The 21,527-nt window shown below is 35.0% G+C and overlaps 2 protein-coding genes across 9 annotated transcripts in view; both read left to right on the plus strand.

Annotated features, from left to right (window-relative positions):
- The window catches only part of LOC110120155 (SET domain-containing protein SmydA-8-like), a 56,233-nt gene extending 43,288 nt beyond the window's left edge, over positions 1-12,945 (plus strand). For both annotated transcript variants that reach the window (XM_048413651.1, XM_048413650.1), the window contains 2 exons: positions 9,392-9,492; positions 12,557-12,945. In XM_048413651.1, coding sequence (XP_048269608.1) covers positions 9,392-9,492; positions 12,557-12,700 — 245 coding nt within the window. In that variant the 3' untranslated portion in view covers positions 12,701-12,945. The remainder of the gene's footprint in view (positions 1-9,391; positions 9,493-12,556) is intronic.
- Positions 12,946-14,213: 1,268 nt separating this feature from the next.
- The window catches only part of LOC125386755 (GDP-D-glucose phosphorylase 1-like), a 198,386-nt gene continuing 191,072 nt past the window's right edge, over positions 14,214-21,527 (plus strand). For 3 of the 7 annotated variants that reach the window (XM_048413878.1, XM_048413884.1, XM_048413880.1), the window contains exons 1-2: positions 14,913-15,521; positions 18,234-18,514. In XM_048413878.1, coding sequence (XP_048269835.1) covers positions 15,333-15,521; positions 18,234-18,514 — 470 coding nt within the window. In that variant the 5' untranslated portion in view covers positions 14,913-15,332. The other 4 variants (XM_048413883.1, XM_048413879.1, XM_048413881.1 and 1 more) reach the window with 4 other exon arrangements.

Consider the following 21,527-nt stretch of genomic DNA (forward strand, 5'->3'; position numbering starts at 1 on the left):
TGAAAGTACAAGCGTCCCCTATTAATTTCTTCGTCCAATTGTCATTTCTATAAGTGCTCCATTCTTCCTCCACTTGTCGTCTATACGTTCTTTCACTGCCTTCATCCTTTCCACGAAATTTGAAGCAATTCCTACGCTAGACCGACTCTCATAATGTTCTTGTTGGTAATTCTTCTTTACTTCATACATCTCGGCCCGGAGCTCCGCTTTGTAGTAAATCGGCATTGTGCCCGTCAATACGCACGGCACTGCATGCGATGCAGTGCTGTAGGCCGTAGACGATTTTACGAATGCTGCCCCCTGGAAGATGTTTCTGTTTCTCCTGATCAACAGCATAAAGCACCACTGTCTCCCATATTCCATAGTAAAGTTTCCTGACTGAGACAGTGGACCCGTTAACGTTAGCTAGCAACATCCTCAGCGCCTCCATGAATAAATCCGCCTTGCCACGGACTTTCTCAAAGTGAGCTCCGAACCTCCTGCAATTATGCAACTGCACCCCAAGGTATCTGATCCCTTTCTTGGTTCTCACTGGATGACTCTCAATCTAAATGTCCATGACATTGGGATTATGTTTCCCGGTGGGCAGGATTACCTCCGTCTTTTCGTGTGCTATCACTAATCTATTGTCAGCACATCACAGTGTCACTACATTCATTGCCCAAGCTTACCCCGATCTTCTCTTGGCTAGTTATGTCAAGTATCAGTGCCAGTTCGTCGGCAAAGGCGACCGCATTCAAACGAGGGATATCCTGAAGCTCCTTCAGGAGGCCTTCGTATAAAAGATTCCATAACAGGGAACCTAATATAGAACCCTGTAGGACACCCGGGTAAACTTTCCTCTTCACCGTCCCTCCGCTGTTACGGATTACAATCTTCCTGTCTTTCAGGTAGCTGCCTAGAAGACATAAAAGCTTCCGGGGCATCCCTCTCGCTTCAGCCTCCAGCAGAATCTTATTCCAGTAAGAGCATTGAACACATTCTTAATATCCACCGCTGCAAGCACACATATCCGTTTTTTTCTTCTGAAGCTGTCCGCCAATTCAACTACCCGGCGTAGCGCGTCCACCGTGCTCTTCCTCTTGCAAAATCCAAACTGGTTTATATGGAAGGGGTCGAGCCCCAGCTTTTCCTTGGTCAAATTCTTGAAGGTATGTTCCTAGACTTTACTAAGTGTTGGCAACATACTGATCGACCGGTACAACGATAGTATTATGGGGTCCCTACCCGGTTTCGGGATAGGTACCACCTTCGTCACCTTCCATATCGCAGGTATCCTTTCACTGAGGTTTACTAGATTTCGTAAAATTTTAAAATAACTTTATTTAAATCGGCATCCTTCGAAGTATACCTAAAATTTTTTCGGTTACGCCTCGTCTTTCTCGTTTTAAAATCATGCAGGACATACGTATGGTCTGATGCTATCCACACATTTGCTATTTTCTCTCTCACGTATTTCTTGGCCAGTCTTCAATCCGTACTGATCACATCGATGAAACTCGTTCTCCCGTTCCTACGGAACGCATAGCTTTCCCTCATATTGATGGGTACGATACCATTCTTTACCAACATATTCATTGGACTCGTCTCCCAGCGATCAGTTCTCTAGCCGCCCCACGCAGTAGTCTTCGTGTTAAAATCGCCGGCGATCATCACTGAGGGATAACTCTTCCTGTTTGTCTGGATGATGATCTCCATTTCCCTTAAGTATTCGTAAAATTCTTCTGGTTTGACATTGGGGGAATAATACCCCGAAAGCAATGCACGTCGTTAACAGTAATGCTCACTAGTCCGTTGCTGGTTGTCACAGTACTTTCATCTGGATGTTTTCCTCTGAACAGGATCACCCACAACGATGCATCACCTTTGTTATCGTTACACCAGTAAGCCTTCTGTTGATAAAGCTCAGTGATAAGGACCACGTCGACTTTAGTTTTGCAGACATACTGATACATTAGCTCTTGGGCCAACCTACACCTATTCAAACTTTAAATTAGGATTATTATCTTCTAAGTCTATTTCCTCCTCTCATCGTATCCTTCACCGCTGGACATGCCAGTGATCCTGTTATATGTCTCAGGTTGTCTCTTCTCTCTGCCGCGCAGATCGCACATCTTGGCTCTTTACTACAGCCGTTTATAGCGTGATCCCTATCGTCACACCTCCGACATAGCTCCCTCCTTGTACTCAGTACCGTACACATTATGCCCCAGCATGTGACATCTATAGCATCTGAGGACATTCGGGATAACTCTGGCTGTTGCTATTGTCAATCCTGTCCTAATCCTGATGGTGGATTTCTCACGTGGAATGCTATTCACTGGAGCTACCACCATCGCCTGCTGGGTTCTCAGCGATTTTATCTGAATTCATATTTCCTCCTTGATGTCCACCTCGGTGTCCTCGGTCAGCTCCTCCCTGGTAGCAATGGGATCTATATTTTTTATCTCAATGTCTCCCTACTTGATATTTCCATGTCCTTCTTCATGGCCGCCTTCAGTTTCACTGCAACCTCGTACGCCGGTACCTTATTATTAATTTCAATCAAGATGTGCCCTGCCCTGGTCTTCCTCACACCAGTTGTTTCCTTGAGTACTGTAAAGATATAGAAGGGATTCGGAAATACAAATAATTTCCTTTATTTAGCACACAACAGTTATACATATATCTTAGACCTCGAAATCCTACTCGCACGCACGCTTGTTGTCAACCAACTCTTCCAGATACTTCTAACGACTGACTATTGTCTTTTGTCCCAACTAAGGCCTGGACGCTCTCTGACGCTTACACACACATTCACATGTACAGTGAAAATGTATCATGTTCCTAACACGCCTCCTTACATTTATACTGTACACTTAATCGTATTTACATGCTTTGAGAAATTATGTAACAGAAACTTTAACACTTATTGCTCTATTTACATTTCTCTTAGTTTACATTCATCCATGACCTAAACCTTTCGAATTTCTCTCTACACAGTGCCTTCGTAAAAATATCCGCAGTATTTTCGTCTGTACTTACTTTAAGTATGTTTATCTTGTTCTCCTTTAAGCACTCGTGAACGTAGTGGTAATGAACTTTAATGTGTTTAGAATTTTTTGTAAAATTTCCATGCTTTGCTATACTTACCACTTCAGAGGTATCATCATAAATTTGTACGGGGTTATCGTCTAGATTTACATTGAAGATTTTCATAATTTCCCTAATAGACATTAATTCACTCACCGCTTCCGATAGAGCTACATACTCTGCATACGTCGAGGCTTTTGTCACATACCTTTGTTTTTTAGACTTCCAACCGATTACATCTCCATACAATTTAATTACATATCCAGAGTCGATTTCCTATCTAAATGATCTCCTGCCCAATCAGCGTCCACATAACAATCTATCGTTTCACATTTTTCATTCCTTTTATAATCTAATCTTAAATCTCTAGTCCGGTACAAATATTTCAATATTCGCAAAGCATATTTAAAATGTATCTCATTACAATAATCTTGAAATCTACTCAAATAATTCACACTACAACTTATATCGGGTCTGGTATTTACACTAATATACAACAATGTGCCAATTAAATTTTTGTATCCAATATCCTCTCTATTTATCTCAGCTTTTTCAATTTCTAGCTTGGTCTCCATAGGTGTACAGTACAATTTGCCATTTTGTAACTTATATTTGTTTGCTAATGATTCAATGTATTTCTTTTGGCTTAATCTCATTTCATTTTTGAAATAATCATACTCTATATTTATTCCAAGATATTCTTTGACTTCACCTAAATCTTTCATTTCAAATCTATTAGTTAATAACTTCTTTACGCTTTGTATCTTCCTTTTGTTTTTACTACAAATTAGCAAATCGTCTACATACATTAACAAATAAACAACATTTTCTCCCTCTCCACGTGTATATAGACACAACTCTATGTTATTCTTCTTAAAACCTAATCTCGTCACATACCTATCAAAACACTCATACCAGTCCCTTGGACTTTCTTTTAACTCATAAAGCGCTTTCGATAGTTTACAAACTCTATTCGTTCCGTCCGTATATCCCTTTGGTTAATTTACATATATCTCCGAGGTTACTTCACCATTTAAAAAAGCAGTTTCTATATCCATTTGCTCAATAATTAATCCATTTTGACAACAATATGATAGCAATATCTTAAAAGTCTGATTACTCGCTACTGAGGAATATATGTCATCGGCTACGTTTCTTTGTTGGAATCCTCTTACCACTAATCTAGCCTTAGACCTGTCATCTGATTTTCTCGTATAAACCCATTTTACATCTAATACTTCTTTGCCTTTTATCCTTTCTACCAATTTTCAAGTTTTATTCTTATAAAGACATTCTATTTCCTTATCCATAGCTTGTTTCCAATCTTCGCTATTTTCACAACAAATCGCCTCCTCAAATGTACAAGGGATATCTACTCTACAATAATTTGCATGGATTTCACTAATGTTTTCTTTTTCTGGATACCTTACTGGATTTCTCTTATTACGTGTAGATCTCCTACGGATGTTTAAGCTTCCAGGACTGTTATCATTTTCATCTTCCCTACTTTCTAACTCTTCCTTATTCACGCTTACCAATAAATCATTATCCTCAATGTCATCGTTATCTTTATCGAATGAATTCTCCATAAAACCGACACATTTTGTGTCTGTTTCTATGACCTCTACACGTCTAGCTACTGTTATTTTCCCACCTAATAACACTCTGTAACCTACTTCACTATATCTTAACAAAATTCCCATGTCTGCCTTCTTATCCCATTTAGAAACTGAGGTGGTATGTCGTGATAGGTGCAGAAGGAATACTCCGATGTTCAACAAAAAGTTTATTACTTATAACAATCAACGAGTCAACAATTCATACGATTCACACTTAACGATTAACCATCGAGAGTTTATAATCGCGTGTCTCGGCTTGTGTTTGCGTCGCTATGATACTGAACCTTTCGCACTTCGCGGCTGGAGGCAGAATGACTCCTTGTTCGAAACCGAACGGATTCTTTTCTTAGTTGCCCTTCGATATCCCTACTACACACGCGTTTATTAGATGTACCGCGGCGGTTGCCGCGCGTGCATTCTTCCAAACATTCGGCGGAAGAACCATAGGAATATCGATGACACATTAGGCGCGTCGGCCTTACGCTTTAAAGATATAGCGCTTTGTGTCGCGAAGCCGTTGGAAAGTTCCGTGCTCGTGCGCCGCCACAAAACTCTTTTTTGTTCTGATCTTCTTACAAAAACTTTACTTCCATATAGATGTAGATTTTCAACACTTGGTTTTCTCCCGAAGAATATTTCAAAAGGTATCTTTCTCTCTATAGTATTTACCAGTATTCGATTTTTCAAGTATACCGCTGTACAAACTATTTTCGGCCAGTACCTTTTATATACTTTCGCTTCCGCTAACAAGCAACGTGCCATGTCTATCACTGTTCTATTATACCTTTCCGCTGTCCCGTTTAATTCATGTACGTAGGTTGGGCAATTATTTATTCTGATACCTTTATCTCTAGCAAATTTATAAATTCGATTATTTAAATGTTCTTCTCCATTATTGCATCTCAATATTTTTAACCTCTTGCTCGTTAAATTCTCGGCTTCATTTACAAGCTGTACGAAACAATCAAAGACCTCATCTTTTGATTTTATACAATAAATTCTAGCTATTTTACTATAATCATCGATAAATAAGATGAAATATTTCTCTTCATTGAATCCGGTAGTCTTAAAGGGACCGCACACGTCCGTATGAATAATTTCCATTATCTCCCTAGCCTTGGTTCGATTATTTTTGAATGGTAAATTATGCATTTTACTTTCTATGCACACCCTACATTTCAAAAATTCCTTTTCAAATTCATTCGGTATACCAGTCACTAGCTGCTCCTTACCCAAAATATTTAAATATTTAAAATTTACGTGTCCTAGCATCCTATCCTATGCCATCTTTCCTTTTTACTCATACGTTCGGCACTGTTTGCTAAGTGCTCCTTCCCTTTCAATATACTTTTCATTCTATATGTTCCATTTTCTTTAACCGCTACCGCTGTAAGTTTATTGTACTCTTCTATTACTTTTGCAATATTTCCTTTTGAAATAACCGTGTTCTTATCATCTGTTAACTTGCCTAAACTAATCAAGTTTGCGGACATTTCTTTCGCATAAAAAACATTATTCATATTTATTTTATTTTGCTTTCCAAATGCTTCAAAATAGCTTATAACATTCCCCACTTTTGTTGCCTTTATCGATCTATTATCGCCTAAATATATATTTACCGGTTCTTTAAGGTCGATAGATTTATCAAAATAATTGACATTATTAATTATGTGATCTGTACAACCGCTACCTAATAGCCACATTATTTTATTAGCACTTATCTCGTTCACCTCACTGCTGTGTGCTGCGAGCGCTGTTGCTATTGGCATGTCGATTCGAGATTACTTCACGTTCCGCACGAGAGGCGAGAGACTCGTATTTCAATTATGATCGTTATTACAAAATTTATTAGCAACTGACAGAGTAACGATACAGAATGTTATAACAGAATAGAATAGAATGTCGAGTATTGACTTGGGAGGGTTTTTTATATCAAGGGTTTGGTTCCTGTGGAGGGGTTATCGCTGGATGCCGATTACATTAGCATCCTATTACTGCTTAGTTATTGTTTCGATGGCTAAGGTATATGAGATATGATTATCCTATCGCTGTATTCCCGGGACCACCGTGACACTATCCATGTGCCTGTTTTTGAGTTACCATGCTCGCTCGTGCCGGTTGTTGATTGACGATGGAAATTTTCACATCCCCTGCTCGTATTGCCTTTGTTTCCTCTTCCTCTGCTGCGACCACGTGTTGACCCACGCCAAAAACTGTTACTGCTTCCCGCTTGGACGCCATTTTGACACTCTCTCGCAAAGTGTCCTACTCTTCCACATCTGAAGCATCCTTCCTTTTTTGCAGAAAAGGCGTTGGATTGCATTTCTCCTCGATTGGACTTATTTTTCTTCTCCGCTATTTCAATTTTATTTTTTACATACGCTACCGTTTGATTTTCTTCTTTCAATGCATCTATTATATCCGCTATGTAGCTGTATTCTTCGGGTAACGTATTCAGCATATAATTTAATTTTTCCCTCTCATTCACTTGTGCACCCGCACATTTTAATTCGTTTATTAATTTTTCGAAATCGCTAAAGAACGATGCTGAATCACTGTAGTTGTCAAGTCTTATCTTTTCCAATCTCCTTCTGCATACGATCTGTAGTGCCGTCGACTCTTTCAAGTACATTTCATTGAACTTTTTCACTATCTCATACGCCGTGTTTTCTTCTCTAATATATTTCAATTGTCTATTTGTGATGGCACTGTAAATTATATTTATTGCTTTCAGATCCTTTTTATCCCAGTCTTCACTGTCGGTTTCGGTCTTCACCCTAGTTGTGACAATCTCGCATTCTTTATACCTGAGAAACATCGTTATTCTTTGCTTCCACATACCGCAATCCTCACGATCGAATATAGGTATCATGATTTCCGATCATGATTCCGATAAATGATTCCTTATCTCTTACTCAAGCGTTCCTACGTGCTCGAAGTATATCTTTCCTCTTTGTAACCTTTGAAGGTTTCTTCCCTTACTGAAAACTCACTCGAACTAACTTTCAAGATTGAAAACCACGCACTAAATAACTTGCAAAACTATGAACCACGCTCTACTACCATGTAAAGATATAGGAGGAATTCGGAAATACAAATAAGTTCCTTTATTTAGCACACAACAGTTATACATATATCTTACACTCTAAAGACGTAATCCTACTGGCACGTACGCTTGTTGTCAACCGACTCTTCCAGATACTTCTAACGACTGACTATTGTCTTTTGTCCCAACTAAGGTCTGGACGCCCTCTGACGCTTACACACACATTCACATGTATAGTGTAAATGTATCATGCTCTTAACAAGTACATCTTTCGCTCCCACTACCTCTCTGTAAGAATCTAACCAGTTAGCGTCCTGGCCAACTTTAACCAGGATCGCTTCGCTCTTTCCCCTTGCTACTATATCCCTTCTTTCATCCTTACCACTTTTATTTCTCAGTGCCTTCTCATCGGTCTTATCAGCTACACTCCTAATCCCTCTTCGCCTGACGATCGCCGTCCATTCACCCTCGCTTTCGGCATTTTGTCTGTTCCTACCACATGCCTCGGCATATGATAGCTTCTCTTGCCTCGGATTTCTCCTATTAGTCGTTCTTCTTTCTTTCAACGGCGATATTCCTTTCCCTTTTGCCGACTGGCCGACCTTGGTTTGAACGGCTGCCGACACGCCAGCGCGGTGTATTCACTCTTGTTCCTTAGGAGTCATCTGGGTGGGCACCATTCTCCTGTCACGACGTTCCCTTTTCATTTCGGCGTTGGTGTCGATCCAACGCCTCATATTCCTTATTTCCCTTGTATTATCAGCCTTCAACTTCTCCAGCGTCGGGTCACCCGACATTGGGCAGATCTACTTGTAGATAAGTAAGTTGAGTTACACTTGAATTGTGGACCAGTGAGTTCAGTTCGACTTGGACTTTGGAAAAAAGCACATTGGCTACCCCGTTGACCGTGGATTCGTTATTGGGCCTAAGATCATTGCCATTAGCATTTCGAATATATAATTACCACGGTTACTTGTCAAATTCTGTAATAATCATATTTGTACTAGTAAATATCTTTTCTATTGCGTAATAACCATGTCTAATCCAAATGAAGATTCGTTACACGCCCCTAACCCTAATGATAACTCGGCATGTATATAGGGAAAAATTGCTCAAAACGTTGATCCTGATGACATATTTCAAGGTCAGTGAAATCGATAAGTTCATCCACGTCGTAAATAATTGCCAATAATCCTTGTATAGAAGATATATTAATATTATGTTATTACTACTAATATTTCTTCTTTGCAATTTGATATGGTAGGTACAAATATCACTGCATATCATTTATAGCTATACATGATAGGTATATATAAGAGAAAACAATAAACATGCAATTGATAAACTTTTACAAATTTATCAGAAAGCAAAGCTGCAACGAAAAAACATTATCTTTAATTTTAACTCTATTTTTATTTCAAATATAACTAGTATGCTTTCTTAAAAATCGTCAATTACATAAGATTATAAAAATCGGCAATTTCAAAAATTCATACAGTTGCCTACGTATGTATGTGCGCAATGAGCACGATCCTACCTGAATCAGATCAATTAGTACGCTTACTTACGTCATGCTTTACTTTACGATTTCATTGTATCTCATCCACTTGGTACGGATAGTAATAGTACGTATAATTTGAGCTTTTTGTTTCAGCTGAAAATCGAATTCGAGGCCTGATTCTTTTCGAATTACATGCAGCCCACGCAGACCTTAGTAGGAGACATACAGAAATGGAGATTTTAGTGCCATTATTGGTAAGATGAAATATCAAATTTGACACATACTTAAATAATACTACATATTTAAATAATAATATATATGTCGATGATGAAAGGACACCGGAGCCTTCCCTTTAGAATTTTGGGAAAGTCCCTTACTTTAATCTAGATTCTACCATAGCCGTAATTAAGCAATTGTCGTCATTCAATCCGACTGTGTTTGTTCGGGATTTATGATAGTGAACTTGGGCTCGAGGCGATAACCAGTCGCCGAACGTAACCGCGGTCAAGGGATGAACGTTTTTACCTAACAAAGGTATGGAGTAATTCTATAGCTGTCCTTGAAAGAAATAGTTATAGCGGCACGCGACAGTAAACGCGTGTAAACGACAATTCTAACGGTTTCTGTCCTGTGGCTCGCCACACGCAGACCCTATTCTTCGGGTAAAATGATTACCAGATGTCGACGCATCTCTACAGTACATGTTCAGCTAGCCCGGCATCGGAGTGCGCCGGCTGTACGCCGGCGTGGTGCGATCGAGGCTCCTCTATGGAGCTCCAATCTGGGCAGAGGACCTGATAGCCAGCCGCCGCAGTCTTCTGAAGGTCAGGAGGTTGCAGAGGACGGCGGCCATCAGGGTAGTGAGGGGCTTCCACACCATTTTTGCGGCAGCAGCGGCGGTGCTCGCCGGGTTCCCCCCTTTTGAACTGCAGGCACTGAGGTGTCGCGAGATTTACCTTCACACTCGGGGTCTGTCGGACGAGGTCGATCCGGTGGGCGCCGACGTTGAGGGTCGGGCTCGACGGGCCCTGCTCGACAGATGGCGTGCTAGGCTCGGCATGAGAGCAGGCGCGCCGGGGCTAAGGGTCCTCGTGGCCGTCCTTCCAAACTGGGACGTTTGGTTGGATGGGGCCGGGGCCCCCTGACTTATAGGGTGACGCAGGTACTCGGGTGTCCGTGCGGATTTCCTCCACGTCAAAAAAAAAAAGTTATCGCTTCTTTCAACCTCATTGAAGTGCTTTATTATTCTAATCATATCGAAATATTATATTCATAGTTGTCATTTCATTTTCAAGTTTTAAGATAATGTGAAAATTTTGAGACAACATTCTGAAAATCTGTATCTATGATGTTATCTTGCATACCGTCTGTTGCGAATTATCAACTAAAGAGCGACCGGCCAAGCCCAACCGATTGGTCGATATCGCGTACCTTGAATGACTTAATACTCAAGGTGGAGGAGGTTTAATAGATCGATTGTTAGTGTATAAAAGTAAAAGTAAAATTGTTGCATAAAAGTAAAGTTTGATGTTTTGAACACAGCAGTTGTAAGATCTTGTTGAGAGTGAAGTATTTCACCCGCACGGTACGACGCTCTGTTGGTGACTGTCCTAGTATGTCGCTGATTTCCCCCATCAGCCGTTGGGTCTCGTCCATGCATCGTGCCTTCCGGACCGGGGGTTTTCCCTGGGGTTTCTCCCTGACCTCTGAATCATCAGATTTACAGCTCGAGGAGGATAGGTAATTCGAAATTTCTCAAAGAACGGATAGGTGCTATCCAAGGCATAAACGAACGGCCACTCGAAATCCCGAACACCGTTTCAAAGATCATATAAAGTTTTCGAAAACCTTGATCTCATCGTCTGTGATTTGAAAAGAAGCTAAAATAATTTCTGATAAGGCTAAGTAGGTGGCCTATTACTGCTCTTATAAACATGGATATGTAGCGACACATGAGTCATAGGACGATTCGAATCAGGAGTGACTTTTATTGTTGTACCTTAGAGTATCGACGCTGTTTTGGTTTGCAAGGTTTAAGAATAAACAAAATTTGGATAAAAACATTATCGCTGTTATGAATAATCGTCAACCGGAACCACATATGACCTTCTGTAAATCCATCGGACAATATAAATAGACGGACATCCCCTCTAGGGAAAGGGGTCTTTAGAGCGAATTAGTATAGCGAAGAATATAGCGAGCAGCATAGCGAGTCATACGGTAGAATCAAGTGAGCGATGGTTACGACCGACATGCACTATCTCTATACTTGTACTTAAAATGATTTTAATATAATTAACTATTACATTTTTACTACTCGTCTCTTTAATAAACTAACACGTTAATACTTAAAGTACTTAAAATTTTGTCCACGTTGACTGCCGTTCGTTGCAAAGTTCGTTACAAAAAGTTGTATAGTACTCAATTGTTCGGGGATATTTGTCTACTTATTCGACTATTTCGTAACGAATGTTAGAAGCGTAGAATATTGTACTTATTAATCATTTTGAAGATACTGTCGTCGCACAGCAATTTTCTATAAAATTTTGGAGTATAACAACTTGTATGTACTATTTTTATAAACAAAATAACTGATAAATAATTGATCATTTTTAAGATCATGGATCCGCACGTGAAAAATTACGTTGTCTGTGATAAGCTGTTGACTCATGGACTCAGAAAACTACTAGTCAAAAATAGTCAATAAGGAATTTTTGATAACATTACTAATCAGTAGATTCAACACTATTGGTCTTTGTTGAATATGTAGTATATTTGTATTGTACGTGCGAGGGAGAGGGAACGTAGAGCGAAAACACAAACAAGTATGTATCCCCTCCCTAGTATTAGAATACTAGAATATTAGAATATTCACATAACTCTGCTCGCCACGTGGGCTACTTGCCGGAGGCCTAGGGCACGAGATTTCACACTGCACTTCTCTTTTTTCTCAACGGAGTTCTAGGCCATCATACAACGCTCGCATACATACTATGGAGGGGATACATACTTGTGTATCGTTTCTCTCTACGTTCCCTCACTCTCCACATACAGTACAAATGTACCATATATGCAACGTACTTAATCTACAAAATACATTTTTTGTATTATCTTCGGTTGCCTTTGTTTCTATTTCTTTCGGTAATATACGCGTGTTCTAACAGTAATTATAGTTATAAGGGGCTGAAGCATTTTTTACATAATACGATAATTATACAATATTAACAGACAATTACATAAATTGTGAACAAAAATTTCTGCCATCATTTATTTGCACTTTACATTAACAAGTATTTGAAGGTTTGTTTCTTTTTGCAGCAGGAGTCAAAGAAGTATTTAGTTGATGGCTATCAATTACTGAAGTACGAACCAAAAGTTCTACCGGAAGGAAAAATAGCTCAACATGCAGAACAAAATTTACACGAAATAAATAAGCTCTTAAAACGATTCAATGTAACATAAACTTTATCAGTACGTAGTTTGCTAAGTAAGTTCTACGTTTGGGAGTAAATATTAAACGAAAAACAAAACTGTATATATACATAGCCTTCGTAGGCAACAAACATATCGAAATAAAATTGTTAAAAAAATTTTAATAAGTATAATTACAAGCGGTAGTTATCATGTATTAGCATTCTTTGATTGAGGGGTTCATTTTTAGCACATGTTAGAAAAATTAACACATGAATCAATGATATAATTTATATTAACGTTCTCTTAATTTGGTAAGTAATTTTAGAAATTTCTAACGGATCAACAATCTTGGTTCTTCTGAAAGGGATACGACGATAGAATAAATTCTCCACATGCTTTATATATATTTTGCCGGCAGCGAAAAATACTGAAAAAATATCGAATGTACAACAGAGAGGGATATAGTAGGGGTACAATACAGTACAGGGCGGAAACGATAGAAAAAGATTAAAAGTTTATGTATCAGGGAATATTACCGTTGCAACGACAAACCTTCTTTCTTTTCGGTTCCTTGTGAAAAAAGATTTTGCTACTGACGAACCTTTTTTGAATAAAGTGAGATCGAACATGATACAATTTGATGCATATTTATTTATCTAATTAATAATTCGTTCTTTCTAATATCGTTTCTGGTAAATTCAAAATAATTTCAATAAATAAATAAATTCAACAATATTATTATTATAAAATAATAATTTACTATTTTGTGTACAATTTATATAATTCATATTTAATTTATTATTTATTATTAATAATTTACTAATACTATTAATGAAATAGTAAAATAATATAACTATAATATATAATTATAATAATACAAAATTATATATACAAAATAATATATAACAATAATAAATAATTATATATTATATAATAAATAGTATATAATAATATACTAACATATATGTATAACTGATTTGCTTTATACATATATATCATATATGTATCATATATACACATATGTATGAGAGAGGAAATTTCCTCTGTGATATTATATAGATATATATAGAGTATAGCTATTTTGCACGTATCTACAAATTTTATATTGTTCTTTATGTAGGTTCCAAATTTATGTGGTAAAAAACAGAGTAATGCAAGTAAATTATGACTGGCAATACAAAAGAATTGTAATAAAAAATTGTTAATTTTTAACTCGCAAACATAGACCAGACAATATTCAGACTTTGCTATACTACATTAGAAAATGGAAGAGCATAAAGAAAGCAAATAAGATTCAGAAATGAAAGAAATAAAAGAAAACACAAAAACATCTAGAAGCACAGTGAAATATAGAAAATATATTTACCGTAGTGATTATTATTTGTAAATATAAAATAATTATTAGGAATTCAAGTGTCCTGCGACATTTGTGCGTGTTTGATGAATGAGTATATGGATGTCGCTGGCGTGCTGTTTGTAACATAGCGTTGATACACTTCTTGTTCTCTTTCCTTATTTATGGTTTTCCATTGATTTTTCGGTTCGGCATGCGTAGTCTCGGAAGTCGACCCTTGTGCGTGTGTTGTAACGAATGGACAATATAATCGACGTGCGCGTTTCCAAGTTTTAACAATGATTTTCATAATATCAGATAGTAAAAATAACAATGAAAAGGAAGTAGAAGAAAATTTAAATCAAAATATTCCCAAAGTTACAATAGAAAAAAATTGTTCTTTTATATTTTTCAACAAAAAGTTAAATCTAATACAAGATTTCATTAAAAATTAATAAAATTTCAAATTAACATCAGAATGAAAAAATTAATTCAGAGATCAAACATTAAAATAACAATTTTTTAAACTAATTATCTTTATTTACTTATACTTACTAGCTTTAATACCACCATGAGAAACTTTTAACAGAGATCAACAAATTCAATATGAAATACAAATTTTAAATGTAACTTAATGTCTTCTTTTAATTTCTTCTTTGTTAAATTTTGTACTATTAATTTTTTATTAATGTATTAACCCTTTGCACTCCTATGTCGAGTATGACTCAACATCAGTTTTTATTTCAGGAGCTACTTTGTCGAGTCTCACTCCACATTCTTTCAATTCCACCTTTTTTTGTGAAATGTGCGAAGGAAACAAGGATTGCATCCTGGAAATTGTTTCAAGATACACTTAATACTTACATACATAATACATACACTTAAAAATTACAAAATACAACAATAGCGTGAATAAAACTGGTATTTAAATGAATTTGTTTCTTCCTTTATTTATTTAAATTGTCTTATTTTTTAGTTAAAGTAAATTTCAAATAAAGCACTTAAAAGCGTTAGGAGCTGCTGGTAACAAAATTGAAATAAAATTTGGAGTGCAAAGGGTTAAACATATTTTCTAATATAATAAAGATATCATGCCTTTATTCTTTAAAAAAGTCATATCATAACTTTCATGTAACTAGTGTTACAGTAATACAATGATATTGTTAATTAATAAGATCTTAATGTAAAAAAAATTATGTAATACTATCATATTGTAGATTAAAATACCTAAGATAAAAGATAAAAAATAAATATTTAACCACATAGTTTATACCTAAAATAGGTGTGGTTAGTTGTGCTAAATGATTTCATATTATTTAAATCTACATAACAAAATCCGACATAGTCATGTCCTACAATTCTTCTACTGAAGCAAATTGTGTTTGTAGTGAAGATATTAAAAAAGATGAGGAATCTAATTTTGATTTGGTTTTAAAAGAAAAGTGGATGGAAGCCCAGAAGAATGAAGTGTTTCGTTATATATTAAACATTCAAGATTCGAAAATATTGGAAGGCAAATATCACTTTTTAGTCCAGGTAATGTTATTAAATAATTAATTATAATAAATATTTGTTTAATTTATTTTTAAATATTTTTTAGTTGTTACAATTTTGTTTAAGTAATATAGTAATTTACAGGATAAAATATTTCACATGTTTTTATTGTTCACTTGTCATATGTGTAAATGTATGCTTTAATTTTACCATCCCTTGCATAAATATTCGTAAGATAATTTTCTGGTTCAAATTTTAATAATTACAAATATGTTTTGTGTATTAATGTCATTTATACCTATAAATCTTGTTACGTATGCTTATCTCTTAGTTTTAATACTTACAAGTACAGTTTGTTGATAACTTATAAAATAAAAATAAACAGACAAAACAAAAATATTTACAAAATCAGTGACAATTTACAAAAATAAAAATGAAATAAATATTATGTAACTGTAATTATATCTAATAATATAATATAGATAATATTGTTTATTCTCGGAATTTTTATAAGAATAAAATTATATAAATTAATTTTATAGTGCAAAATCATATATAAAATAACAGTTAAAGAAGTAGCAATGAATATATCATATTTGTTATTATATTGCCAAGACAATATCAGGGATTGTTTATTTATTAATCAATGTATTATACTTTTAGGAATTTATATGTATTAGTGAACTGAAATTATTTAATGTTTTATGATTTATGATTGTGAGAATTATAATGTCTCTCTCCCCAATTGTATTTCAAAGAACTTATAATCCTTTAACACATTGGCATCAGAGCATTGAGAAACTCATCTATATATATCATTCAGGTTCTAGCAGAGGAATCCAAATGACATATATGTGAGTCATGGTGCTAATGTGTTAAGTTACTCTAGTATGACTTAGTTAATGTAACTATTTAACACAATGAAAAGAAAAAAATAATTATACCGATTCATATATATGTAAATTCATAATTAACAAATAACAAGGGAACTGCAAGACATTTGTATTACTGATTTAGTTAAAATTCTGCATATGGGAAGATCCTTACTCTGCAAAAGTATTCCATTATAAGGGCAAAGATCCAATATTTTTTGAAACATTAGTGATTGAAATTTTACTACTACGCTAAAATGTGATTCAACTGTGGTATTTAACAAACAATGCGATAGTATGATGGTAATCCGTTAAAGTCCTATGCTAAGATTCAGGATTCAATTCTTCTGTATACATATAATGTCTGTTTTTCAATATTTTTTTATTCTATCTTTTATTCTATTCTAGTTTTTATTCTATTTTGACATAAATGTTTCTTCTCTTCTTACCTTATTCTTATGATAAATAGCATTTTATATATACAATCATAAATATAACATTTATAAATGAAACATAAATGTAATATTGTTTTTTCTGCATAGTAAATAAATTTGAAATACTGTAGTATTCAGTACTTTAATGTCCATAGAATGCATGATATATTGTTAGAAAACTTGTAAGTAGAGGAGTTCAATGATGAAAGTTTTGGCTACCGCCAACCTCACATTCAGAAAACTTAATATTTGAGAAAAATCATATTGCGTGCCACAGTACATTTATTGGAGTATACAATTGCTGATTAACCAGTTAGCTGTTGTGCCTTCTTTGAAAACTTTGAAAATTGTGTACCTAAAATGTATCACAAAAAGTAAGCGATGAAGTATAATGGCCAAATACAGAGTATATGTGGCTGTTATAATATAGAATTAAGTTGTAATGAAATGACGGTTTTATTTTTTAATTTTATTACTGTTATGAATCGCCATAACACAAAATATTGCCATTTTCTGACATGATGAGTATTCCCTGGTTAAACATGCCTCCATGCTATAAACGTTGCCTATTACTAAGTTGTTGTAACTAGCATCTCGTTAACATCTTTTTGCAAAAAAGATTAATATGTGTGCGTTGCCAGAGTGCTGGTTGGCAAAATGAGTTGGTATTGATCTGGACAATAATGTGGTTACCTATGGTATGCCCGACCTACACAATTTTATCTATCTTCTCAGCATCGGACATTTATGGTGGCTGAGACTTTGTTGGAAGACTTCTGAACTCATTAGCTTGTACCTGTACCTGTATCTGTTAGCCAATAATGTACTTTATCTTCCAATGGGATGTTGCACCTTCATTTGTACATTTAGTCATTAACCAGATCTTGGAATACTTGTGTCTTGTGAATATGACTTCCATTAATTTAATCCATAGAAATTGTGGTTAAAAATTTGCAAAATATCTAAACATTGTAAGGAATAGAAAATTAGTAAAATAGCAGCTTTTATCTAAAGCTACTTTTATCTAAAAAGTATAGCCAGTGAACGGGGTCAAAAGAGTCTTACAACCGAATTTATGTAATGGTGTGCCATATAATAGTTTACCAAAAAAAAACATCTTATATCAAATTTCAACTTTTTTTCTCATCTAAAAAATAATTGATCTTATACCGATGAAGATAAAATAGTAATGTATATTAGATTGATTCTTATATGTACTGATATTTTCTATTCATAAGACATAGGCATTAAATGTCTAAAATATTTAATGATTCAAATTTTTATAAAAGTTTTATATGAACAATCCAATTATATATTGTCCTCTGACAAAACATACCATACAAACTTGTTTTAATCATTATATAAATTTTCTTTATTATTGGTAATCTTATAATAAATAATATTTACTTTTTTAAATATTTAATACTGACCATTTTTATTAATTTTAGCTAAATATTGATCGCGGTTATAAAAGAAGATCTCCAGAAAGTATTATTTCAATGAACCAACCTTTCAATGAGAAAGATTTTAACTTTACAAAACTTGTGTCAGAAGAACAAATAATGAATTTAAATAATACAGACAAAGATGATATAATTGCAATTAATGCTAGTCCGATTGAATACTGTCATTCTCTGCTGTTGCCACAAAGATGTAAACAATTACCTCAACTTGTAACAAAACATAGCTTAGTGAAAGCTGTTGAGTTGTTTTCCTTGAGTTTGTCTTCGTAAGTATATTCCACCTTTGAAGCAAAAATAACAGAAATTAAATCTTTAATTAATTTATAAATACATATGTTGATTGTTAAAAAGTGCAATGTCAAAGGAAAGTTAATAAAACATACACAGTACTCTGATAAATTTCATTTTTCTTAATAATATTTATTAAGCATTATTCAGTTAATAAAATAAGATTATTGTAGTAATGCATTATGAGTAAAGAAGTAATTATTTTATGATTCTATTTTATTTTTGAAACTTTAATTGTTATAGCATAAAGCTTAATCAGTGATGCAATTCCAATTTAATAGGAAAAATAAAAATTTTGAAATTTTGGCGTGATTTATTAACATTTTCTGACATTTAAAAATATTTACATTATAACTATTTACAATATCACATTGTTGTTTACAGTTTATAAGTATTTTCAATTAACCTTATTGTATCATTAAGCTTTTAACCTACAACGTCGTGTTAGAGACGTGGTATATCCTTCGGGCCAAACATAAACAACACGTGCACTTTGTACGTGAAACTTTGTATATTTGTTGGGATACATGCGACAAATGCTTTTTTTTCTTGTCCGCATTCGGAGGTGCAGTATATTTTCTTGAAAAATATTAGAAAGGTACCCCTAAAAATAACTTCAAAAAGAATGTTAAGCGTTGTTGAGGACATTGAAAGTTCTGCTAACATCGCAAAAAGTGATTTAATAGATATTTTAAATAGTGATAGTGACAGTAGTGATATTTCACTTTCTGTACGAGAACGTTGTAAGCGACTGGTTATCGAAGATGATACCGACGACGAAGATCACAGTAATCATCAACAACTAGAGCTATGGATTTGGAAAGAAGAAACTAATGTACCAAAAATTTGAAACTATACAGAGATTTGTGGTATAAAAGTGGCAACTTTGAGTAAGTTAGGTGAAAACAAAAAAGAAGTAGATGTTTTTAATATAATATTTGATAATATATTTTGGGAAAATATTGTTATGGAAATAAATCGATATGCAAATCAAATAATGAACAATGAAAATAAAAAACTAAAACTAGACGAAACTTGGTTTCCTGTAAACTGTGGTGGGATCAAAGTATATTTTGCACTATGTATAATAATGACTGAAGTTAAGAAACCAACAATACAAATAAATTGATCTAAGAGAGCAGTCACAGAAACTCCAATTTTCAGAAAAACGATGTCATTCAAAAGATTTCTGTAAATAACTAGATGTTTGCATTTTGCAGATAACAATTTGGCTAACAATACAGATAAATTATGTAAAATAAAACCTTTTTTAAACCTTTTTTTTGAATCAAAGATTTATAAGAAGTATATACAACGCAAGAGGACATTGTTACCAATGAATCATTGATGAATTATAAGGGACGCTTATCCTACAAACAATTTAATCCATTGGGAGGGACAAGATCCGGTATAAAATTTTATAAATTATGTGAGTCAAAATCGGGTTATTGCTATGATTTTAAAATATACATTAGTAGTGATAAAATAAATTCTAGTGACAGTGCATCCTAAAGTGTTGTCAAAGAACTAACTTGAATTTTCCGACTCCCCCCCCCCCTCCTGCATTGTCCATTATAAATAAACCGACGCAACCAGAAACAGTTTAGTATCTACGAGTATTTACGAGCATCTTTCTGTATCAACGAGCGATCCAAGTGTTATCACGAGTTATTTACCGAGTTACGGGACGAGTATTTATCCGCGATTTTATTTTGCGATTTATACTTTGTACTAACGACTTAGCGAATATGGGCTGTACATTAATTTATTATTTTAAATAAATTCGACGGTTACGACAACAAACGATAATTTGCAATAAATCTCATGGTCAAACATCCATATATACCTGTCCTCTACAGTTGTACGTTACTCATCAGAAGAACGGTGCGATTTGCATGTCACGTAAAATAAAAAAAAAGAAATTAAAAAAAAAAAAAGAAACTTTATTTTTACTTCGTTTATACACTTATAAGACACTTCTGAGCTCTAGGCGTGACCGTTCGAGACTGAGGCTCTTACAATATTTTTTACTTTCGGTGACATCTGTTTCTTCTTTTGTTTTTCATCCTTCATCATCCCCACCACCCTGCAGGCGCACGCGACCGCTGCCACGCTTCCAGAACATTCGGTGGAAGGACCGTTAGGACACAGATGAACCCTCAGGCACTCCGGCAATATACATTGTCGCCAAGGTCGCCATGTGTAATGTTCAAGTATCGGCTGTCTGGAGAATGTTTAGAAGTGGTCGCCTAAGGTGACATCAGGGCAAAAGAGTTTGGGGTTACAGTGTCCTGGTCTCTGACGTGATTTACGTTACATACCCCCCTCCTTAGATTGATTTTGGTCCTCCAAAATCTTAGTGTTTCTTCAGGATTGTTTTATGGACTAAATGGTTAAAAGTGTGTTTTCTTCTTTGTCTTAATCAACAAAACAAAACAAAAATAAAATGCATAACAGCTACTTATGGAGAAGGTGAAGACCGTCCTGGAAAATAAGGTTTAATACGATTACCATGTATTTTCCTAATCGAGTCATTCACCATTATTTCGTAATAAGGGGTTTTTACTTTTTCAATGGTGTATGGCCCTAGCCATTCAGTATCTAACTTGTGTTTTTTATGATCATTATGAACTAATATCAAATCTCCTTCTCTAAAAATGGATTGAGGTTTAATAATTTTTTTTCTTTGATCTCTTTGGTATCTTTGTTTACTCTTCATTAGAGTTTCCCTGGCTTTAAGTAGCTTGGCATCCCATTCTCGTTTCCTGAAGCTGACCTCATCAGCGTATGTTCTTTGCGGATTTTGGGATATGGTAGATGGGAGATTGGCCTTGTGTCCAAATGTTAGTTCGAAAGGGGTATATCCAGTGGCATCATGAACCATAGTGTTATATGCTAGACACACAAAATTTAGGTTTTGATCCCATTCTGTTTCATTATCGTTTTGTATAGCTTTTAACATGTCGGATATTACAGCATGTGTTCGTTCTA

The sequence above is a fragment of the Bombus terrestris genome, chromosome 17, assembly GCF_910591885.1.
Source record: "Bombus terrestris chromosome 17, iyBomTerr1.2, whole genome shotgun sequence".
Taxonomy (NCBI): domain Eukaryota; kingdom Metazoa; phylum Arthropoda; class Insecta; order Hymenoptera; family Apidae; genus Bombus; species Bombus terrestris.